The sequence below is a fragment of the Balaenoptera acutorostrata genome, chromosome 8 (assembly GCF_949987535.1).
Source record: "Balaenoptera acutorostrata chromosome 8, mBalAcu1.1, whole genome shotgun sequence".
Taxonomy (NCBI): domain Eukaryota; kingdom Metazoa; phylum Chordata; class Mammalia; order Artiodactyla; family Balaenopteridae; genus Balaenoptera; species Balaenoptera acutorostrata.
The window spans coordinates 116,475,221-116,500,824 of NC_080071.1; the positions used below are offsets into that span (position 1 = coordinate 116,475,221).

The following is a 25,604-nucleotide window of genomic DNA, read 5'->3' on the forward strand; positions in this document are numbered from 1 at the left end:
TACCTGCTTCAGTCTCTTTAATTCATTATTAAAGAATTAAATGTGTGATACCCAGACTACTATAGTCCCCAAATGGATTATATCGATTACTTACAGCATCTTCAGGAAACACAGCACATGTCTACTAAGTAATGTTATTAAGTTCAGGAAGTTTGTTTGACTATCACTGGCAGTAAGATGTCAGATGGTTTAAAAAGGCAGAAAACCAAAGCACACCTTGCCAAATATTCATAAATTTTCAATGACATCATCTTTAGCAGTCACTAAAAACTGTAGCACGTGTGAGACTTGCTTTTCAAGTGAACTAATTATTGCTTAAGAAGAATACACTGGGTCCTGTTCTCCCATCATTAAAATAATTTTAATTAACAGTCATAATATTTGCAAAACCATAAAGAGAAGAGGTGAATGATAGCAATGACATTTTTATGTAGGGTTTTGAATACTATTACTTTTCCTAAATCGTCAACCTTTTTGTGGGTGACTTCATATAATATGACTTCTTTGTGTGTACCTTTTATATATGCCCCATTTTTATCCGTTCTACTATTTCCTTATTTATCTTCTTTGTAAACAGCATTATTGAGATAAAATTCATATACCATACAATTCACCCACTTAAGTGTACTGCTTAATAGTTTTTCGTATATTCACAGATGTGCAGCGACCATCACCACAGTCAATTTTAGAACATTTTTCTCTCCAGAAAAACAAACAAAAACCCTGAAGTAGAAGCAAACCAAGTGTCCATCAGCAGATAAATGGATAAATTAAATGTGGTGTACACATACAGTGGAATATTATTCAGTCTTTTAAAGGAAGGAAATTCTGTCACATGCTACAACGTGGATGAATCTTGAAGACATTATGTTGTGTGAAGTAAGCCAGTCAGAAAAGGACCAATACTGTGTAATTCTACTTATTTGAGTTACCTAGAGTCATCAAATGAATAGAATCAGAAAGTAGAATGGTGGTTGCCAGGGGCTGAGGAAAGGAGGAATGGGGAGTTGCCATTTAATGGGTACACTTTCAGTTATGCAAGATGAAGAGTTCTGGAGATGGATGGTGGTAATGATTGTCAAACAATGTGAATGTGTTTAATGGCAGTGAGCTATATGCTTAAAACAATTAAGTTGGCAAATTGTATGCTATGTGTACTTCATCACAGTTTTTAAAATTTTAATGTGAATATACTGATGAAGGGAAAAAAAAAAGGAAACTCCGTACTCTTTAGCTATCACCCTTCAACCCCTCCACCACCACCATCATCTCCTAGCCACTAATCTACTTTCTGTCTCTGTAGTGTTCCCTGTTATGGACATTTCATATCAGTGGAATTATGTGTAGTCTTTTGTGACTGGCTGCTTTCACTCAGCATAATGTTTTTAAGGTTCATCCATGTTGTATCATATTACCAGTAGGTTATTCCTTTTTATAGCTGAATAATACTCTGTGGTAGGGACATATCACATTGTGTTTATCCATTTGTTGGTTGATGGACATTTGGGTTGTTTCCACCTTTGACTACTATGAATAGTACTGCTGTAAATGTTAGTTTGTACATTTTTGTGTAGACATCTGTTTTCATTTCTCTTAGGTATATACCTAGGAGTGGAATCACTGGGTCATGTGGTAACTATGTTTAATCATTTGAGGAACTGCCACACTGTTTTCCAAAGCAACTGCAACGTTTTACATTTCCATAAGCAATGCATGAGTGATCTAATTTCTCCACATGCTTCTTTTTTTTTTATAAATTATTTATTTTGTTTATTTTTGGCTGCGTTGGGTCTTTGTTGCTGCACACGGGCTTTCTCTAGTTGCGGCAAGCGAGGGCTACTCTTCGTCGCGGTGCACGTGCTTCTCATTGCAGTGGCTTCTCTTGTTGCAGAGCACGGGCTCTAGGTGTGCCGGCTTCGGTAGTTGTGGTGTGCGGGCTCCAGTAGTTGTGGTGTGCAGGCTCAGTAGTTGTGGCGCTCAGGTTCTAAAGCGCAGGCTCAGTAGTTGTGGTGCGTGGGCTTAGTTGCTCCGCGGAATGTCGGATCTTCCCGGGCCAGGGATCAAACCCGTGTCCCCTGCGTTGGCAGGTGGATCCTTAACCAGTGTGCCACCAGGGAAGTCCTCTCCACATCCTTTAATACTTGTTAATTATCTGACTTTTTTATTATAACCGTTCTAGTAGGTGTGAAGTAATATCTTGTGATTTTGATTTTGATTTTCCTGATGACTAATAATACTGAATATCTTTTCATGTGCTTATTAAGCCATTTGTATATTTTCCTTGGAGAAATGTATATTCAGATCCTTTGCTCAGTTTAATTGGGTTGTGTGTCTTTTTATTGTTGAATTGTAAGAGTTCATATATTCTGGTACAGGTCCCTTAACAGATATATAATGTGTAAATATTTTCTCTCTTTCTGTGGGTTGTCTTTTCACTTTCTTGATGCAGTCCTTTCAAGTACAAAAGTTTTTCACTTTGATGAAGTCCATTTTATCTTTTTTTCTTTTGTTGCTCATGCTTTTGGTATCGTATCAAAGAATTTATTACCAGGTCTGTGATCACAAAGATTTATGTCTATATCTTCTAAGAATGTTATAGTTTTAGGTCTGACATTTAAATCTTTGATCCATTTTTAGTTAATTTTTTATATGGTATGAGACAAGCATCCAACTTCATTGTTTTGCATGTAACTATTTAGTTTTTCCAGTGCTATTTGTTGAAAAGACTGTTCTTTCCCCATTGAATGGTCTTGGCACCCTTATTGAAAATCAGATGATCATAGATGTCTGGGTTTATTTCTGGACTGTCAGTGCTCTTCTACTAATCTGTTTATCCTTTGCCAGTGCCACACTGTATTGATGAAGTTTTGAAATCAGGATGTGTGAGTCCTTCAGTTTGGTTCTCTTATCAAGATTGTTTTGGCTATTCTGGGTCCATTGCAGTTCCATATGAATTTTGTAATCAGTTTATCCATTTCTGCAAAGAAGTCAACTGGGATTCTGATGGAGATTGTGTCGAATCTGTAGATTAATTTGGAGAATTGGCATCTTGACTACGTTAATTCTTCCATTCCATGAACATGGGATGTTTTTCAATTATTTAGATCTTTAATTTCTTTCAACAATGTTTCTGTAGTTTTTAGAGTTAACTTTTCACTTGTTTTATTAAACTTATTCCTAAGTGTTTTCTTCTTTATGATGATACTATGAATGGAATTATTTTAATTTCATTTTGATTGTTCATTGGAAGTGTATAGAAATGCAGATTATTTTTTGTGTATTGATCCTGTATCCTACAACTTTGTTGAACTCATTTACTAGTTATAATACTTTTTAAATACATTTCTTGGGATTTTCTATATACATGATCTTGTCATCTGTGAAGAAATTGTTTTATTTCTTCCTTTTCAATTTAGATACCTTTTATTTCATTTTCTTGCCTCATTGCCCTGGCTAGAACCCTTAGTACACTGTTCCATACAAGTAGTGAGAGCTGACATCCTTGTCTTCTTCATGACTGGACAGCATTCAGTCTTCCACCTTAATAAAGATGTTAGTTGTGGGTTTTTCATAGGTACTCTGTATCATGTTGAAAAAAGATAATGTATTACATTAATTGGTTTTCAGATATTAAATGACCCTGGCATTCCTGGGGTAAATCACACTTGGTCAGATTTTAGCATTTATATTCATAAGAGATACTGGTCTGTTGTTGTCTTGTGGTGCCTTTGTCTGGTTTTAGTATTAGGGTAATACAGAATGAGTTGGGAAGTGTTCTTTTCTGTTTTGGAAGAGTTTATGAAGAATTACTGTTAGTTCTTTAAATGTTCAATAGAATTCAGTGATGAAACCTTCTATGCAGGGGCGTGTGTGTGTGTGTGTGTGTGTAAGTTGTTTTATGATTACTTCTTCAATCTCTTCATTTGTTATAGATCCATTCTGATTATCTGTTTCTACTTGAGTTTGTTTCGGCAGTTGGTATATTTCTGGGAATTTGATCTATTTTCTTGGTATACAATTTTTCATACTATTTTATTATCCTTTTTATTTCTGTAGTCTAGTAATCTCCCCTCTTCATTTCTGATTCTGGTAATTTGAGTTTTCTCTCTTTTTTTCTTGGTCAATTTAACAAAAAGTTGTCAATTTTGTTGATCTTTTCAGTGAACCAGCTTTTGGTTTTTATTGATTTTCCTCTTGTTTTTCTGTTCTCTATTTTGTTTATTCCCACTGTAATCTTTCTTATTTACTTCCTTTGGCTTGCTTTTGGCTTGGTGATCTGTCCCCCAGCCCTCCACCCAATGTCTTAAGATGGAAGTGTAGGTTATTGATCTGAGATCTTTCTTCTTTTTTAATACTGGCATTTACAGCTATAAGTTTCCCTCTAAGCACTGCTTTAGTGGCATTCCATAAGATTTGGCATATTGTATCTTCATTTTCGTTCATCCCAAAGTATTTTCTGGTTTCTATTTTGATTTCTTCTTTGACCTATTGGTAACATAGTATTGTGGTGTTTAATTTCTACCTACTTGTGTGTGTCCCAAGTTTTTTCCTGCTGTTTATTTCTAATTCCACTGTGGTTGGAGAACATACTTTGTATTATTTCTATCCTTTTAAATTTACTAAGTTTCATCTTATGGCCCAGCATATGGTCTATCCGGGAGAATATTCCATGTACACTTGAAAAGATTGTATATTCTGTTATTGTTGGATGGAGTGTTCTGTAGATGTCTCTTAGGTCTAATTAGTTTATAGTGTTGTCCAGGTTTTCTGTTCCTTGTTGATCTGCTGTATTGTTGGTCTATTCATTATTGAAAGTGGAGTGTTGGGAATTCCCTGGCAGTCCAGTGGTTAGGACTCCCTGCTTTCACTGCCGTGGGACTGGGTTCAGTCCCTGGTCTGGGAACTAAGATCCCACAAGCCACACGGTGCGGCCAAAAAAAAGAAAGTGGAGTGTTGAAATCTCCAACTACTATCATTGAATTGTATATTTCTCCTTACATTCTTTTCAGTGTGTGTTTCGTGTATTTTGGTGCTCCTTTACTAGGAGCTGATATGTTTACAACTATTATATTTCCCTGACCCTTTTTCATTATGAAATGCTTTCTTTATCTCATACAGTTTTTGTTTTAAAATCTGTTTTGTCGGATATTAATATAGACATACCAGCTTTCTTGTGGTTACTGTTTGTGTGATATATCTTTTACCATCCTGTTATTTTCAGCCTTTGTGTCTCCTGTAGACAGCATATAGTTGGATCAATTTTTATCCTGACAATCTCTGTCTTTTGATGGAATCATTTAATCCATTCACATTTAATGTTATTATTAATGTACTTGGCTTATGTCTGCCATTTTGCTTTTTGTTTTCTATCTCCTGTGTTTGTTTTTTTATTCTTCCTTTTCCTGCTTTCTCTTGCATTAAATGAATATTTCCTAATGTAGCATTTTAATTTCTTTCTTTCTTTTTTACTTTTCTAGAGGGTTTTTTGTTAGTGGTTTTTCTAGGATTTACCATATATATCTTAACTTATCCAAGTCAGCTTCTGATTTACACTAGCTTAATTCTAGTGATATAAAGAAAAGTTACTCCTACGTAGCTCTATTCTCTTTCCCCCCTTTTTCTGGTATTCTTGTTATGCATATTATATTAATATTACAAACACAATACATTGTTATAACTATTACCTTACCATCAGTAGGCATTTCCTTAGCCCATACAGCTTTGTTCCCACCCGCATCCTTCGTGCTATTATTGGCAAATATGTTACATTTCTATATGTTATAGGCCCAATATTACATTATATACATATTATTTTATACACTTGCCTCTAAAATCAGAAGAAAGGAGGGAAAATATGCATTTCTACAGTCTTTCCAATTACATAATTACCATTCTTGGTTGTATTAGTCTGCTCAGGCTGCCATAACCAAATGTCATAGACTGGGTGGCATAAACAACAGAAATTTATTTTCTCACTGTTCTGGAGACTGGAAATCCAAGATCAAGGTACCAGCAGGGTTGGTATCTGGTGAGGGCTCTCCCCTTGGTTTGCAGATGGCCGCCTTCTCATTGTGGGCTCATTTGGCCTTTCTTCAGCCTGTGCAAGCAGAGGGAGAGCAAGTTCTCTGATGTCTTTTCTTAGAAGAGCACTAATCTCATTGGACCAGGGCTCCACCCACATGACATCATCTAACCTAGTTACCTCTTCATGATCCCATCTTCAAATACCATTACATTGAGGTTAGGGTTTCAACATATGAATTTGGGAGGGATGCAAGCATTCAGTCCATAATACTGTACTCTTTATCTTTTTGTGTTTGTTCTAATTAGTGCCTATTGTAAAGTGTGTCTGCCGTCAACAAATTCACAGTTTTTATTTACTAAGGAAAGTCTTAGTTTTGCCTTCATTTTGAAAAATAGCTTTGCTGGATATAGGAATCTTTGTTAACAGGTTTTTCCCTTGACCATTTTGAATATGTTTTCCCACTGCCTTCTGACCTTCATCTTGTGTGCTGGGAAGTTAGCTGTTAATCTTACTGGGGTTACATTATAAGTAACTAGTCATTTTTCTCTTGCTGCGTGTCTTTGACTTTCAGCATTTTTACGATGGTATCTCTTTGGATCTCTGCATTTATTCTGCTTAGAGTTTGTTGCGGTTTCTGGATGAGTAGATTATTGTTTTCCAATAAATTTGGGATGTTTTCAGCCATTATTTCTTGGAATGTCTTTTCTGCTGCTTTCTCTCCTCTCTGATAATCCCATGATATGTGTGTTGGTTTGTTTAACAACACCCCACATTTCTCTGAAGCTCCTTTTTCTGTGTTCCTTTTTCTCTCTGTTCTTTAACTTATATAATCTCTTTTAATCTGTCTTCCTGGACCAAGGCTCAAACCCGTGTCCCCTGCATTGGCAGGCAGATTCCTAACCACCAGGGAAGTCCCAGTATCCTCTATTTGTTAATGCAACCTTGTCACCATTGCTTCTTTACTTCCTTATGCATGGTTTCCTTTGGTTTTGTGAACATGTCTATAATGGCTACTTTATGGCCTTTCTGATAAATGTGAAAAATCTGTTCTTTCTCACAGGCAGTTTCTGTTCCCTGCTTGTATCCAAAGTATGGGTTACACTTTGCTGTTTATTTTCATGCCTTGTAATTTTTTTTTTTAATTAGACATCTTAGATAATGTATTGTAGCAGGTCTGGTTATTGTTGTTCACTTGTTAATTTGTTTAGTGACTGACTGGATTATTTTAATGAAGTCTGTTTAAACCTCCCACCACCAGCAAATGTTCAGCCTCTGATTTTTTTCCTTAAGCAGGGAAACCTATTTTGGGTATTCTCATAGTCATCCTGGAATCACAGTGGTTTCGGTTGGACTCTGTTTCTCTTTTTCCTTGACAACATCCACTAACTGCTAGCTGATTACTCTGTTGTTTTCAATAATGCACTGACTCATAAATTGCTCTACAAAGTAATTCAATCAAAATCTGTCTCCTTTGAAGAAAAAGTTTCTGTAGTCAATATTTGATTTTTATTCTGACATAAGGAAGGCTCATTCCTGCTGTCTTTTTACCTGTTTCCCTCTTGCAAACTAGCAAGCCTACAGTTTAGCCTGAATCTTGAATCTCCTCCCAGTTGTCTTTACCACAGTCATTACTGTTCCTGAAAGCACCTGTAGGCTTGAACTTCGTCCCACTCTGTTGCAATTAAAGACAGTTCTTTTGGGGCTTCCGTGGTGGTGCAGTGGTTAAGAATCTGCCTTTAATCCAGCAGTTCTATTTCTAGAAATCTATCTGGTTGAAATACCAGCACAAAGGTGCAAAGATAATGCTAAAGGTGTTTACTGCAGTATTATTTGTAATTAATAAAAGCTGGAGGGCTTCCCTGGTGGCGCAGTGGTTAAGAATCCGCCTGCCAATGCAGGGGACACGGGTTCTAGCCCTGGTCCGGGAAGATCCCACATGCTGCGGAGCAGCTAAGCCCGTGCGCCACAACTACTGAGCCTGCGCTCTAGAGCCCACAAGCCACAACTACTGAAACCCGCGCGCCTAGAGCCTGTGCTCTGCAACAAGACAAGCCACCTCAATGAGAAGCCCACGCACCACAACGAAGAGTAGCCCCCGCTCACCGCAAGTAGAGAAAGCCCCCGCACAGCAGTGAAGACCCAACGCAGCCAAAAATAATAAATAAATAAATAAATAAATAAATAAATAAAATTTATTTAAAAAAAAAAAAAAAGACAGTTCTTTGGAGAGTACATTAGGTGCTGTTTTATAGCCTCTTTTCTCCCCAGAAAAATCTCTGAGCCAGGGCTCAGAAGCTGGGGATTTGGACAGTGATTAGCTTCTCTAAAAGTGACACCCTATCCTATGAGCTGAGCACTTGGTAGAGGGTGGGGAGACCACAGCCTAGGATCACTGGCTTACCTCTCCTAGTGTGAAAAATCACCACTTCAGGAGCTGGGGCAAGGGTGATCAGGCCAGGGCCCCAGTATTCTCTGCATTATCACACCCACAGTAGATCCTCTGTTGTGCAAGTGGAGGTTGGGCAGAAAGGAGTTCCCACCTCTCACCCTCATTCACCCCAGATTTAGCTTCAGCGACAGGTACCTGAGGGCAGGATGAGAAAGGTGACATGGCACTCCTAGGAAGAAACCCTCCCTCTGGTGCTGTGGGGAGAGGGAGCTCTGTGTTCTTGGCTACAGCTGTCTGGAGTAGAGTCTGTACCTCACTAAACTGGGAGGGGCAGGAAGGAGTAGTATTGGTTCAAATACCAAACTCACTTTTCTTACTGAGTTTTCATACATGTTCTTGAATAGATGTTTCTAGTGTGCTCTTCCTCCGTAGGATCATTTCCATAGGGTTTCAGTGGTTGCTTTTTTATAGCTTTCACCACTTTCAGTGGGGAGAGCAGATCCGTAAACTCCTGCTGTCGTGCCAGAAGTCAGTCTCTAATTGGTGAAATTTGATTCAAAAAATAGGAAGTTATGCTATTCTGGCATCCTGTCTTTTGAAATTATATTTGAAAGATTTTATGAAGCTGTTTGAGGAATGGGATACCTGTTCTTCAGCTGTATCACACAGGCGTACAAGCATCGTTCTCAGTGCCAGTGACAATTTTATGGTCTCACAGACTTAATAAGCAGCTAAGTTATTGTTAAAAAGAGCACCTTAGGATCAGCTATGCTAAAGCTAAAATTACTGTTTGGTGAATGTTTTCTAGCACTTCAGTGAGCTACTGAAGTGATATATCCGTTAGCTCTGCACTAACAGAGCTGCTTGATGATAACCGTTTACACTAGTGGGGTGGTTAGAATATGGCCCTTCTCAAACTCAGTCATTCTCCCAGGAGCACCACAGATATCTTTGTGGTTGATTGTGTTTGATAATAGCTACCCTTATATTTCTCAAGCCAAAGGCATCTTTTATGTGAAATGTGCAGTGCAGACCCTTGGGTCTCATTCAAGTGCTTGAAAAATACAAAGTTCGTTTTAAGGAAAATGTTAGCCCTTACTGCCAGTAATTCTACATCCTACCTATTTTTTAACAGGAAGTAATCCTCTCTTCAGGCAAGAGTTCCCCCTCAGCTTCTCAGTTTCCTGGTAAAATTATGAACTGCGTTTCATGTCTTCTATCAAAGGACTAAATTCCTCTGTAATTAACTACATGCTTTAAATTCATCATAGAATACAATTATGATGTGCCTGTAACCCAGCATCTGCCAGAGGCTTAAATGTTTGCTTCCTTTATCGTCCTGGCAGAGTCTTATAATCCTCTGGGTTCACCAATTTGTCTTAGCTGCCAGGAAACACAAAGTAGATTCGGTTCTCAGTGAACACAACAATCTTATCCCAAACGTCCCTACACCATTTCTGTTTTGCTTTTAAGTGTTTTCTTTGTTTTTTAGTATACTCAGTTTTTTTTAAATCTTTCACATTGGAAATAAGTGAGCTGTAAATGAATACTTCTAGGAATATAAACATTTAACCAGAAAGCCTAGAAAAATTGGCCATTTGCATGTAAGGGAAAACACCAAATATTGTACAATAAAAGTTTTATTTGACCTTTATTTTCATTAATTGAGCATATAGTTTGGTCAAATTCTAATTGGTTGAGGGTTTGTTTATATTGTCCTAGCTAGATATCCTCATCACAAAAATACATAAGGTTGGGCTTCCCTGGTGGCGCAGTGGTTGAGAATCTGCCTGCTAATGCAGGGGACACGGGTTCGAGCCCTGGTCTGGGAAGATCCCACATGCCACGGAGCAGCTGGGCCCGTGAGCCACGACTGCTGAGCCTGCGCGTCTGGAGCCTGTGCCCCGCAACGGGAGGGGCCGCAATAGTGAAAGGCCCGCGCACCGCGATGAAGAGCGGTCCCCACACCGCGATGAAGAGTGGCCCCCACTTGCCGCAACTGGAGAAAGCCCTCGCACGAACCGAAGACCCAACACAGCCAAAAATAAATAAATAAATAAATAAAGTAGCTATAAAATTTAAAAAAAAAAAAAAAATACATAAGGTAGAAGTCACCTTGAATTACAAAAAGCTTATAAGGCAGAAAGCTAATATTTTCTTCCAGAGACAGCAAACCTGACTGAAGTCTACCCCTCAAATGAATTGAAGGTGATTTATATTTCAGAAGATAAGTGTAATTGTGTTCACAGGGCATACTGTGACTTCTGAAGACTTCTGAAGGAGATTCAGATTATTAGTTGATATTAAATCCCTGATACAGCATTTAAAAGTTGAACTTTTCAGGCAGTTTACATAGAGTATTTTTAGTGATTATAATTATTAAATGCACACATGCATTTTTGGAAAATGCAAAAAGAGTATAAAGTATCAAGAATCAGCAGTACACCCACAACCCTAAGTTGACTGCTACTGTCATGTTCATATTATTCTCTCAATCTTTCTTCTTTTCGTATGTAGTTTTATTGGTTTTTTAAAATAAATTTATTTATGTATTTATTTATTTTTGCCTGTGTTGGGTCTTTGTTGCTGCGCACAGGCTTTCTCTAGTTGCGGCGAGCGGGTCTACTCTTTGTTGCAGTGCACGGGCTTCTCATTGCAGTAGCTTCTGTTGTTGCAGAGCACGGGCTCTAGGCACATGGGCTTCAGTAGTTGTGGCACGCAGGTTCAGTTGCTGCACGGCATGAGGGATCTTCCCGGACCAGGGCTCAAACCCGTGTCCCCTGCATTGGCAGGCGGATTCTTAACCACTGCACCACTGGAAGTCTTCGTATGTAGTTTTAACATAGTTGTGATCCTATTGGATATTTTTTGTTCGTGTGGTGTAGGGTTTTTCACATCATTAAAATTTTCTTTGTAAATATAATTTTTAATGTTTGATTTTATGAATATACAATAATTTATTTACCCTGGTGAGCAACGTGAATTTCTTCATTTTTATAGGGTCTTTAGAGCGGGATTAATAGATCAAAAGATGTGACTGTTTTTAAGGTCCTTGGTACATTTTTTTAATGTTTTTGTTTGTTTGTTTTTAATAAATTTATTTTTGGCTGCATTGGGTCTTCGTTGCTGTGTGCGGGTTTTCTCTAGTTGCAGCGAGAGAAGGCTACTCTTCGTCGCGGTGCGCAGGCTTCTCATTGCAGTGGCTTCTCTTGTTGTGGAGCACGGGATCTAGGCACGCAGACTTCAGTAGTTGTGGCACTCGGGCTCAGTAGTTGTGGCTCACGGGCTCCAGAGTGTAGGCTCAGTAGTTGTGGCACTTGGGCTTAGTTGCTCTGAGGGATGTGGGATCCTCCCGGACCAGGGATCGAACCCGTGTCCCCTGCATTGGCAGGCAGATTCTTCACCACTGCGCTACCAGGGAAGACCCTATTTTTTTTTTTTGGCTGCCTCTAGTCTTTGTTTTGGTGTGCAAGATCTTTTTTTTTCTTTCTTTCTTTTTTTTTTTTTTTTGGTTGCGGTGTGCAGGCTCATTTTTGCAGCATGTGGACTTCTCTCTAGCTGTGGCATGTGGGCTTCTCTCCAGTTGTGGTGTGCAGGTTTTCTCTCTCTAGTTGTGGCATGCAGACTCCAGGGCACGTAGGCTCTGTAGTTGTGGCACAAGGGCTCCAGAACACATGGGTTCTGTAGTTTGCAGCACTTGGGCTCTCTCATTGAGGCGCGCGGGCTTAAGTTGCCCCACAGCATGTGGGATCTTAGTTCCCGGACCAGGGATCAAACCTACATCCCCTACATTGGAAGGCGGATTCTCTACCACTGGACCACCAGGGAAGTCCCTACAGACATTTTTAAATACACATAATTGTAAACAGAAGTGTACTGAACCCCCATGTACCCATCACTTAGCTTCTACATTTATCAACTAATGACTAATCTGTTTTCATTTAAACTTCTGTTTCATCCTCCTCCCATATTATTTTGAAATAAACCCAGGTATCATATTATTTCATTCACAAGTGTTTCAGTATAGGTATCCCTAAAAGGTTTTTTTAAACCTACCTAACTTAATAGTACTATTTCACATTCTAAAAAATTTAACAGTTAATTTCTTAATTATATCTAATATCCAGTTGGTCTTTGTATTACCAGCTACCTCACAAATACTGCTTATGTTTTCACACATTTGTCTTGTGGAGTGTCCCAGAGTCTGGATTTGACTGATTGTGTCATCGTGGTGTTGTTTAACATGTCCCCCTGTATTTTCTGTAATTCAGTACTTGGATCTAATGTAGTATTTTTGATGCAGTTATGTGAGATGTAAATGCAAGAAGTTGTTAAAGCTAGATTAAGAAATAAAATACCATGTAAAGAAAGTTGATTTAAATGATAAAAAAGGGTGGTAACAGGGTTTTATAATAAATTAAGATTCCTGATTCCTTGAGAATTCTCAGAAAGAATTCACAGTATTGCTCTATGATTTTCACTGTTTTCTTGAAAGAAATTGCTAAATGGAGAAAACTTTAAAGACATATTATGACAAATCCCATATTAGTTTGATTCTCAAAGACTAACCATTGAAAAATACAGTAATAGCTTAATGGTTTTACAATAACAGCCTTCTATTTTTGTCAGTATTTCCGTCAGAATATGTCAGAATCATGTTCTATTGTTTATTCCTTAAATAGTACCTTATGTCCTTAGATAGCACATTTTTTAGGGAATAAAGTATTTTTTTCTGAGTCTCATCATTGTCTAACTGCATATTCTCTCTTCTAAAATATAGCTTCGTGAGATCCAAATAAAGTACCTTTTTATTTTGTAAAATTAGTGAGTTATTTTTCTTCTTTTTAAAATAATTATTTGAACAGTACAAAAATCCTATTTAGAGTAAGTTGTAAAAGAATAAGAGCAATGAAATCAGGAGTTATTTGTAAAAATCTGTGTTATTGTCAAAAACAAAGTGATTTTTATCCAAAAAGTAATTACTTATAACTCTCAGTTTAGAAAAGAGTTAGTTTTGACTTTTACTAAGCTGACCTACTTGAAAAATAATTTTATTTAAATAAATTTATAGGACTGTTCATTCAAAGAATCTTTACAGTCATCTCCATCTCATTGTGCTGTGTTTTTGTGTTTGTTTGATTTTTTTTCCCCATAGCTCCTCAGTAGGTTACTTGCAACCTCCAGGATCAGAGCAAGTACAGTTGCCTCGAACTACTTCACCATGCAATTCCCAGCAGCTTCAAGGCCACCAGTGTGCAGGTATGAATAGACTATTGGAAAAAAAGAAGGCAATGGTTTGTCCATTTGAGAAATCAGTTCCTTGGACATTTCTAGAAAAAGGTTTTCAACTTGTTAGGTGCTGAGATGTACCCAGAGTATGCAGGGCGCCATGAGCAATCAAGAGCTAACAGATTCCGTCCACGTCTTCCTTCTCCCCTGCTACCACTGCCGCTGCTCTCCGATTCTCCTCCTCAGGCTCTCCTTCCTGCCTGCCTCATAAGTACTGATGTTCTCTGGGATACTTCCTCTAATTACTCTTCAGCTTCTTCCTCGGAAGGCCAGCCACTTCCTCGGTTTCAACAACGGTTTTTTGCCAGTGTCTCCCAAATTTTATTTCTGCCAAGACAAGACCACATAGCCAACTGCCTGCTGGACATTCCTACTCAGGGATGTGTCAGAGGCACTAGATTTAGTATTTCTCCCTCTTTCTGCCTCCCTTTCCTCACCTTCTATCTAGGGACCTATACAAATGGCAAAGTTATAACTCTCTTCCGTTCTCCCCTTTCACACTCAGCCTTCACCATTTCCTCAAAGCTGGTACCTTCTTTCCTTCCTCACTGCCTCTACTTTTGGTCAGTTCTTTTCATGTCTTCTTCACAGTAATTTCTTATGTGTTTTGCTTATTTCATGTTGCCCCCACGTCCAGCTTTCCTCCCCCCCAACACATGCACACATATATACACAATTCAAGAATCACTGTCCTGAAACAGATGTCTCTTCATGTCATTCCTCTGAATTAAAAATTTGCATAGATTCTCCATCTACACTCCCTAGCAGTTAAGCCTTCTATTTATACGTACATGCTCAAGTCATACAGAACTCTATTTGTAGAATATACCAAGCTCTTTCATGCCAAAGATACTTTTGTACCTGTTCTTCCCTCCGCCTGGAATGCCTGTCCGCCATCCAGTTTTCCAAAATCCTGCTTATCCTTGAAGTTTGACTCAGAAATCACCTCTTCTGCAAAGGCTTCCTCAGTCCTTAAAACAGAGTTTGTTGCTTCATTTTCTCTGCTTCCATCGTGTCTTAAACAATCCTTTATCATATTTTATTGTAATGATCTGCTGACATATGTAATCTCAAAGAAGCAGAGAAACAATAAATGATTATCAAATACATGACTAATAGTGGCTGCATCAGCATGGGCTGCTGTGGCCAAGGAGAACCTGAGATGTTCCTAAGCAGTCAGCCCTTCTGTGGTGTGCCTAGCCAGGTCAGGGTGGTGCTATTTCTGGGGAATTGGAAACTACCATTACGATTACTGCAATGCAAACAGTGGCCCTGGAGGTGGGGCACAGGGCACCTTACCTTACACTGAAGTGGTGAGTGGCAGAGTTACATTCCTAATACTAGTAGTGCTGCAGTACCAGTGCCATGGCAGGAATAAATCAGATAAGAAGGTAGATACTGTAGTCCACATGTACTGTACAGCTAGCAGTGTTTGTACATGCATATGATTATTATAACTCTTTAAAGTCAGCCAAGGAGGTCTTCCTAGCCTTTTTCAGACGAGAAAATACAATAAAAGAGGAAAAATAATTTCCCCAGAGTTATAGGACATTTCAGGGCACGGAAATTGTGCTTTCTGATTCCTATATCCCAAACTTTTTCCCACCGCATGAAACTGATTCACTCAAAAGACGACTTTTCTCTGTATGTCAAAATTTCTTTAGGATACTAATTTTTCCCAGAGTGTTCCTTTATGTATTTAGAATAATGCTCGTTTGAAAATGAATTTGTTTTAAAAATTAAGTACTTTTATAGATCATATCGCAATTGTCCTACCCTATACTAGGTCTTGTTGTAGATAATTGGACTTTCCTGACTTACTATGTTTAGGATAAGTGAGATGTTTAGGTCTACAGAGTCAATTTCAATGTCTTTTTAAACACAGCACTTGTAGTATAAGCATTAGAGTTTAAATCTGGCTTGCATAAATAGCAGTAAAATTTTGTTCAGAGATGTAAAATTATTGCCATTATCTTGGTGTTTAAAGATACCAGCTATTTGCTAAAGTTTGCTAATTGCAGTGTCCTGATTCTGATTTTCAGCTGTGCCACCTCCACCAGCTGGTGGCGGAATGGTGATGATGCAACTCAGTGTACCAAACAATCCACAGTCCCGTGCCCATTCACCCCCACTGTGGAAACAAAACAAATATTACTGTGATCACCAGAGAGGACAGAAGTGTGTGGAATTTAGCAGTATAGACAATATTGTTCAGGTAAGATGCTTCTTTTATTATAATTTTAAAACTTTCAATATTTAGTTACATAAGATTGACCAACCTATAAGGCTTGATGCCGAATTTGAAATCTTCTCAAACAAATTAGTAAAGAAGTTTGAACATTCTCTATATCCAGACAGTTCATTTCAATATTTAAATATGTTTCCCAACGTTTGCATAATTTAAATTTTTTTTATTTAAAAATTCAGAAGATAAACTAGATCTGAAATTTGGTAAAGAAAATGAATTAAGCTGTTATCCTACCTTTCCCATATGAACTGTATTTTACTGTAGCCAGAAAGTTGATGAGGGAATGCTCTTCATCATAGAAGAAATACAATTAATAAATTTAAAAGCAATGATAGAATTTAAAAATCACTATTTTGGAATCCTGTTAAAGTAATGAACAGGGAAACATCATCAGCAAATGCCAAAAACATTAGGAAGAGATTTATGGGGAACTTTAAAATGGGTAGATTAGGCAGACAGCACTTGAAGCAACTGTTCAATTGTAGCATCAATTAAATTGGGCCAACCAAACATTATTTGCTTCCTAATGTGGTTTAGAAGCATCACCTATGATATACTCTTGTCAAAAATATTGAACCTGGGAATTCCCTGGCAGTCTAGTGTTTAGGACTCTGAGCCTCCATTGCTGGGGGCACAGGTTTGATCCCTGGTCGGGGAACTAAGATCCCATAAGCCGTGCAGTGCAGGAAAAAAAAAAAAAAAAAAATTGAACCTGAATCTAATCAAGCCTCTCTAAGTCTAGCTATTAATTTACAGAAAATAAAGGAAGAAAATATAAAGCAATTTATATGTACAGTGGAATATTTTATTGGATAAATTGGCCTATTTCTTTAACAAATAAATGGCGTTTTTAAATGAAGGATGAATCTGTTGTAGATTAAAAGAGACTCAAGAGTTATAACAATCAGATGCAATATATGGGGATCTTCCTTGGATACTGAACAGCCAAAAGACATTTTGGTGCAAAAAGTGGACAGTTTAAATATGTTAATTTTGTTAGTATGATAAAGGTGGGTTTTTTGTAATAGTTCTTATCTGTTAGATAGAAGTATTTATATACTGAAATATTTACAAGTGAAATGCTGTGATAATCTGAGATTTCCTTTAAATTGTCTAGTGAGAGAAAAAGCAGGGGATATCAGAATCAAAGCGGGATGATGAGTATATGGAAATTTGTTATACTCATCTATCCATGATAGTATATACTTTTATATACTTGAAAGTTTTTATATACTTCAAAGTTTGTTTACAACATTGAAAGGTTTTTAATTTTTTTTTAAAGACAAACTAAAAAAATTTGTCAATGCACATGACAAAGTCATATCAAAATAAAAAAGGCAAAGGTCACTTATAGGCTAGCTCACAAACTATAAATGGCTAATGGCCATTAAACAGATAAAAATATAAAAATAGTTTTTTATCTGTATAATTGGGATATTTAGGAAGACTATTAATTTGCAGTGTTGGCAAATATATCTAGTTGTAAACTGTCTTGTGACTCTTGGTAAATTGATTGATGCAACTCTTTTTGGAGTGCAGTTTAGTGACATTTTTCAAAATGTGGAAGGCCTCTGATTCACAAATTCACTTCTAGAACTTTAGTAAAAATTGTGGAACAAACATACAAGAATATGTTTGCAAGGATATTTCTTTCTTCTCTGTCATAGCACTGAAAATCTGAAAATAGTCTTGATATTCAGTAGTGGGTAACTTATTAAATAAATTTCTGTGCCATTTAGGAAAAATTCTAGAGCTGAAAATACAGTGACTAAAATGAAAAAATACACTAAAGGAATTCACTGGTAAATTTGAGCAGGCAAAAGAAGGAATCAGAGAACTTGAAGATAGGACAATGTAAATGATTCGAGTCTGAGGAACAGACAAAAAAGAATGAAGAAAAGTGAACAGAGCGTAAGGAACCTATGGAACACCATCAAGTGGACCAACATAAACATTGTGGGTATCTCAGAAGGAGAAGAGAGAAGGGGGCAGAGACAAAATTTGAAGAAATAATGGCTGAAAACTTCTCAAATTTGATAAAAGACATGAATATAAACATCAAGCAGCTCAACAAACTCCAAGTAAGGTGAACTCAGAGATGCACACTGAGACATATTGTAATCGATTTTTAGAAAGACAAAGACAGACAGAATATTAAAAGCAGCAAGAAAGAAACAACTCATCACATATAAGGGATCTTCAAAAAGATTATCAGCAGATCTCTCATCAGAAACTTTGGAGACTGGAGGCAACAGGCTGTTATCTTCAGAGTGCTACAAGAAGAAAAACCATCAACCAAGAATACTATATCTAGCAAAACTGTCCTTCAAGGCCTTCCCTGGTGGCACAGTGGTTAAGAATCCGCCTGCCAGTGCAGAGGACACGGGTTCAATCCCTGGTCCAGGAAGATCCCACATGCCGCAGAGCAACTAAGCCCGTGCGCCACAACTACTGAGCCTGCGAGCCACAACTACTGAAGCCCGCGCACCCTGCGCACCGCAACAAAGAGTAGCCCCCACTCACCGGCATTAGAGAAAGCCCATGTGCAGCAATGAAGACCCAATGCAGCCAAAAATAAATAAATAAATTTATTTTTTTTTAAAAAACTGTCCTTGAAAAGTGAGGGAGAAATTAAGAATTCCTAGATAACAAAATTTGAGACCTGCCCTGCCAGAAGTTCTCAAAGGAGTCCCGCAGAGTGAAATGAAAATATGCTAAACAGTAACATGAAGCCATATGGGGAAAAAAGCTCTCAGTTAAGTACATGGGCAATTATAAAAGCTGGTAATATTGTTCCAATGGTTTATAATTCCACTTTTTGCTTTCTACATGAATTAAGAGATTAATATTTTTTAAACAATTATTATCTCAAAGACAGTGTTATTATAACTTTGATTTCTAACTCCCCATTTTGTTTTCTACATAATTTAAGAGACTAATGCACTTAAAAGAATTATAAGTTTGGGACTTCGCTGGCAGTTCAGTGGTTAAGACTCTGTGCCTCCACTTCAAGGGACACAGGTTCGATCCCTGGTCAGAGAACTAAGATCCTGCGTGCCATGTGGTGCGGCCAAAAAAAAAAATGAATTAGAAGTTTGTTTGGGGGCACACAGAGTATAAAGATGTAATTTTGTGACATCAGCAACCAAAGGGGGTAGAGACAGGGGAGCACAGTTTTTGTATGTTATTGAAGTTTAGCTAGTATAAATTCAAATTTGAGCATTATATTTAACTTTTGGATGTTAGGTGTAATCCCCAAGGTAACCATGAAGGAAAAAAGCTATGGAATGTATACAAAAGGAAATGAGAAAGGAATTTAAACATTTCAGTACCAAAAAAATCAAGCAAACACAAAATGAGACAGTAGTGCAGGAAATGAGGGACAGAAAAGCTATAAGACATACAGAAAACAAATAGCAAAATGATAAAATTAAATCCCCTTTGATTGGTAATCGCTTTAAATGGAGATGGATTCAAATCTTCAATCAAAAGACAGATTGGCTGAATGGATAAAAACACATGATCTAACTATATGCTGTCTACAAGAGACTCACTTTAGATCCAAAGAAACAAATAGATTGAAAGTGAAAGGATGAAAAAAGATACTTCATGCAAATCATAACCAAGAGAGCAGAGGTGGTTATGCTAATATCAGATCCAAAAACTTTACGAGATACAAAGAACATTATATATTAATAAAAGGTTCAATACAGCAAGAAGATATAACAATTCTAAACTCTTACACACCTAATTACAGACCATCAAAATATATGAAGCAAAAACTGACACAATTGAAGGGAGAAATAGACAGTTCTACGTTAATAGTTGGAGACGTAATACCCTACTCTCAATAATGGATGGAACAACCAGACAAGATAAGTAAAAAAATTAGCTTAAACACAATGAACCAACTAGATCTAGCAAACATACACAGACTACCTGACAACAACAGCATACACATTCCCCTTAGGTGCACACTGCACATCCTCTTGGATAGATGTTATTGTTAGGCCACATGTAAAGCCTTAACAGATTTTATTTATTTATTTTAATTAATTTATTTATTCATTTATGGCTGCATTGGGTCTTTGTTGCTGTGTGTGGGCTTTCTCTAGTTTCAGCGAGCGGTGGCTACTCTTCGTTGCAGTGCGCAGGCTTCTCACTGCGGTGGCTTCTCGTTGCAGAGCACGGGCTCTAGGCACGCAGGCTTCAGTAGCTGTGGCACACGGGCTCAGTAGTTATGGCTCGTGGGCTCTAGAGCACAGGCTCCGTAGTTGTGGCACACGGGCTTAGTTGCTTCGTGGCATGTGGGATCTTCCCGGACCAGGGCTGGAACCCGTGTCCCCCACATTGGCAGGCAGATTCTTAACCAGTGTGCCACCAGGGAAGTCCCCAAGCCTTAACAGATTTTAAAAGGTAAATATCATACGAAGTATCTTCACCAACCAAGATTGTACTGGAGGTTCTAGGCAATGCAGTTAGGTAAGAAAAAGAAATAAAATATGTCCCAATTGGAAATGAAGAAGTAAAATTGTCTCTGTTCACAGATATTATGATCTCCCCACATGACATTTATAACTAGAAAGGAAAAAATAGTAACTTGACAACGGAGAAACCTGGCAGACACCATCTTAACCAAGCAGTCAAAAGAAACATCACCAGTACTGTGGTGACAAATGGATGGCGTGTACCTTCTCACAGGATGCATTGAGAAGGACACAACATCACTTCTCTGGAATTCCCTTCCCCGAATGTATATCATAAGCTTTTTGATGAGGAAACAGTAGGCAAACCCAAGTTGAGAGCCATTCTACAAAATAACTGGTCTTCAGAGTGACCTTCAGAAACTGATCTTCAAAATGTCAAAATCATGAGAGAGAAGAAAGACAGACTATTTTAGGTGAAGAAGGTTAAAGAGACAAGACAACTAAATGCAGCAGTTGATTTTACAGTGGATCCTGTACTAGAAGGAGGAAGTTTTTCTTTCTTTTTTTTTTCTGCTATAAAGTACCTTAGTGGGATAGTTGGCAAAATCTGAATAAATTATATAAATTATGTGATATGTCGTTAGTCATCTGATTTTGATAATTCACTGTGGTTATTTATATAAGAAAATGTCCTTGTTTTTAGGAAATAGACACTAGTTATTTTGGAATAGAGTGGTATTGTGAGCAACTCATTCTCTAATAGTTCAGAAAAAAAGTAACTATATATAGAGAGAGAAAGCAAATATAATAAAATATTAACATTGGGAAATCTGAAAATTTTTTGCACTATTTTTGCAACTGTTTTAAGGATGAAGTTTAAACAGTCAATGTGAAAAAAAGAATGAAGTAGATGTGTATGTTCTCTGATGGAAAAGTATCTACAATATTATTGTAAAGGTCCAAAAGCAAGATTCAAAAATAGGATGTATAGTCTGTTTCCATTTTTGTAAAACAGATGTATGGATGCACGTGCATGGAAACAGTTTACCGGTGTTTATCCTTGGGAATTGGAAATTATAAATTTCTATACTGTTTTAATTTTTTTAATAACAAAGTACCTATTGCAGTGGTGTAACAAGTACGTATCTGTAATCAGAAAGAGTGAAAATTTCTGTCCAAAAGGAAATTTGCAAAAAGCCTAAAATGCTGACCTGTTTTCTTGATATAATTGCAGCACAGTCCTCAACTCAGTAGTCCCATTATTTCACCAGCTCAGTCGCCAGCACCAGCTCAGCTGTCCGCCCTGAAAACTGTCCGTCCCTCTGGACCGCCACTTTCCATCATACCCCAGTTTTCTAGACCCTTTGTCCCTGGGCAAGGTAAGTGTGCACAAAGCTAGTCACAGCCACAGAGAATTTTAGGACATCCATTCCCAGTCACTTTGTGATTTACTTGGTACCACTACCTTTCATTATTCCACAGGACTGCATTTTTACCTCACTCAGGCATTTTTATTTATTACCGTTCACTCTCCTAACCTTAAGGTTTCATCACAATTAATAATTAATTACTGGGACTTCCCTGGCAGTCCATTGGTTAAGACTCCATGCTTCCACTGCATGGGGCACGGGTTCAATCCCTGGTCAGAGAAATAAGATCTGGCATGCCACACAGCGTGGCCCCCCCCAACAAATTAATTAATTAATTACTAATTTATTAATTACTTATAATAATTACATGATGAATTAAAATGACTGACTGATTCTTCAGCTCCATTCCTCTGTAGTAGTAATAGGCAATGTGATATCTGTTTTGTATTTCTAATTTCTATATTAGACTAATATATCAAGAGTTTATTCAAAAATTTATTCAACAAATATTGAGGACTTACTGTGCCCCAGATGTACAAAGATGAATAAGGCCAAGGCCTCATCGTCATCAACCCTCAGTCTAGTTGGAGGAACAGAAACTCAAGCAGATGATTATAAAATCACATGGAAACCATTAATTTTATTTCCTGGAATTTATCCTAAGGATAATGTACACAATGGTTTATGCACAGAAGAGTTTATTCTATGCCAGAAAAGTTCAAAAACAATCTAAATGTCCATTAGTAAGGATTAATTAGATTATGGATATATATATCTCCATATAAGTAATCCTATACAGTAATCTAAAAATAATGTCTTAAAGAATCATTAAGAGGGGAAGTAGTCATAGTACAGTGAGTGTTTTTTTTTTTTTTCCACACACACACACTGTATTTTATTTTTACAAGAGATAAATAGACTGACACCAAGCATTGTACATGGATGACCACAACAAAAGCAACAATGATTGCAATTACCAAACATGAAACACACTTATACTATGTCATAATATTGACATTCAGTCCAGTAATCCTCCACTGTAACAGCTCCTTTACTTTGCAGTGAAAATTGATTTGTATATTCTTTGCCTCTGAGTCCTTGTGGGATTTTTTTTTTTTTTAATTCAGACAGAAAGTCACAAAAATTATACTCATCCTCATCAGTTCACTCAGTCCCATGTAATTAATTTCTTTTTTTTCATCTTGATCTTTTGTTAGCACTTTTATGAGTTCATCAGTTTTTCATTAGAGTTCTGAAAATGCTTATTCATTCAGTTCAGCAGTACAGTCAGTTACCAGAAACCTGTACTTGTCAGAGTCTTTTCCATGAATTTCTTGAAGATGAAACCCTTTTATAGGAACATATTTGCAAAATCATCAGAGTACACCCAGAACTGTCTGTAAATGACAAAAGACTTAAAAATGACCATGGTTAAAGATTTGATGAAAGTTCATAATAACGCAGTTGACAAGAAAATTAGTTATTTCTGAGATATACATTTTAAAGTAATAACTAGGATTATTACTTATAACATTATACCAGAACATATAAGATTTTTAGACATTTCCTGTAATGTCTGAAACATTTATATTAACATATTTCCATACATATTTCCATACAAATACAAATATAAGATGTTTAGAAATTTCATGTAATGTCTTCAACATTTATATTAACATATTTCCATACAAATACAAATATAAGATGTTTAGAAATTTCATGTAATGTCTGAAACATTTATATTAACATATTTCCATACATATTTCCATACAAATACAAATATAAGATTTTTAGAAATTTCATGTAATGTCTGAAACATTTATATTAACATATTTCCATACATATTTCCATACAAATACAAATATAAGGTTTTTAGAAATTTCATGTAATGTCTGAAACATTTATATTAACATATTTCCATACAAATAACCCAATGAAAGTTTAGTATTAGTTGTTTTGTTTGTTTTTTTATACTGCAGGTTCTTATTAGGCATCAGTTTTATACACATCAGTGTATACATGTCAATCCCAATCGCCCAATTCAGCACACCACCATCCCCACCTCATCGCAGTTTTCCCCCCTTGGTGTCCATATGTCCATTCTCTACATCTGTGTCTCAACTTCTGCCCTGCAAACTGGCTCATCTGTACCATTTTTCTAGGTTCCACATACATGCATTAATATACGATATTTGTTTTTCTCTTTCTGACTTACTTCACTCTGTATGACAGTCTCTAGATCCATCCACTTCTCAACAAATGACTCAATTTCGTTCCTTTTTATGGCTGAGTAATATTCCATTGTATATATGTACCACAACTTCTTTATCCATTCGTCTGTTGATGGGCATTTAGGTTGCTTCCATGACCTGGCTATTGTAAATAGTGCTGCAATGAACATTCGGGTGCACGTGTCTTTTTGAATTACGGTTTTCTCTGGGTATATGCCCAGTAGTGGGATTGCTGGGTCATATGGTAATTCTATTTTTAGTTTTTTAAGGAACCTCCATATTGTTCTCCATAGTGGCTGTACCAATTTACATTCCCACCAACAGTGCAAGAGGGTTCCCTTTTCTCCACACCCTCTCCAGCATTTGTTGTTTGTAGATTTTCTGATGATGCCCATTCTAACAGGAGTGAGGTGATACCTCATTGTAGTTTTGATTTGCATTTCTCTAATAATTAGTGATGTTGAGCATCTTTTCATGTGCTTCGTGGCCGTCTGTATGTCTTCTTTGGAGAAATGTCTATTTAGGTCTTCTGCCCATTTTTGGATTGGGGTGTTTGTTTCTTTGATATTGAGCTGAATGAGCTGTTTATATATTTTGGAGATTAATCCTTTGTCCGTTGATTCATTTGCAAATATTTTCTCCCATTCTGAGGGTTGTCTTTTCGTCTTGTTTATGGTTTCCTTTGCTGTGCAAAAGCTTTGAAGTTTCATTAGGTCCCACTTGTTTATTTTTGTTTTTATTTCCATTACTCTAGGAGGTGGATCGAAAAAGATCTTGCTGTGATTTATGTCAAAGAGTGTTCTTCCTATGTTTTCCTCTAAGAGTTTTATAGTGGCCAGCCTTATATTTAGGTCTCTAATCCATTTTGAGTTTATTTTTGTGTATGGTGTTAGGGAGTATTCTAATTTCATTCTTTTACATGTAGCTGTCCAGTTTTCCCAGCACCACTTATTGAAGAGACTGTCTTTTCTCCATTGTATATCTTTGCCTCCTTTGTCATAGATTAGTTGACCATAGGTGCGTGGGTTAATCTCTGGGCTTTCTATCTTGTTCCATTGATCTATGTTTCTGTTTTTGTGGCAGTACCATATTGTCTTGATTACTGTAGCTTTGTAGTATAGTCTGAAGTCAGGGAGTCTGATTCCTCCAGCTCCATTTTTTTGCCTCAAGACTGCTTTGGCTATTTGGGGTCTTTTGTGTCTCCATACAAATTTTAAGATGATTTGTTCTAGCTCCGTAAAAAATGCCATTGGTAATTTGATAGGGATTGCATTGAATCTGTAGATTGCTTTGGGTAGTATACTCATTTTCACAATGTTGATTCTTCCAATCCAAGAACATGGTATATCTCTCCATCTGTTGGTATCATCTTTAATTTCTTTCATCAGTGTCTTATAGTTTTCTGCATACAGGTCTTTTGTCTCCCTAGGTAGGTTTATTCCTAGGTATTTTATTCTTTTTGTTGCAATGGTAAATGGGAGTGTTTCCATAATTTCTCTTTCAGAGTTTTCATCATTAGTGTATAGGAATGCAAGAGATTTCTGTGCATTAATTTTGTAACCTGCAACTTTACCATATTCATTAATTAGCTCTAGCAGTTTTCTGGTGGCAGTTTTAGGATTCTC

General features: G+C 37.1%; 1 protein-coding gene across 13 annotated transcripts in view; it reads left to right on the forward strand.

Annotated features, from left to right (window-relative positions):
* The window catches only part of R3HDM1 (R3H domain containing 1), a 197,991-nt gene that overhangs the window by 162,662 nt on the left and 9,725 nt on the right, over positions 1-25,604 (forward strand). For all 13 annotated transcript variants that reach the window (XM_057551221.1, XM_057551226.1, XM_057551227.1 and 10 more), the window contains 3 exons: positions 13,570-13,673; positions 15,746-15,918; positions 21,613-21,757. In XM_057551221.1, the coding sequence (XP_057407204.1) occupies positions 13,570-13,673; positions 15,746-15,918; positions 21,613-21,757 (422 nt within the window). The remainder of the gene's footprint in view (positions 1-13,569; positions 13,674-15,745; positions 15,919-21,612; positions 21,758-25,604) is intronic.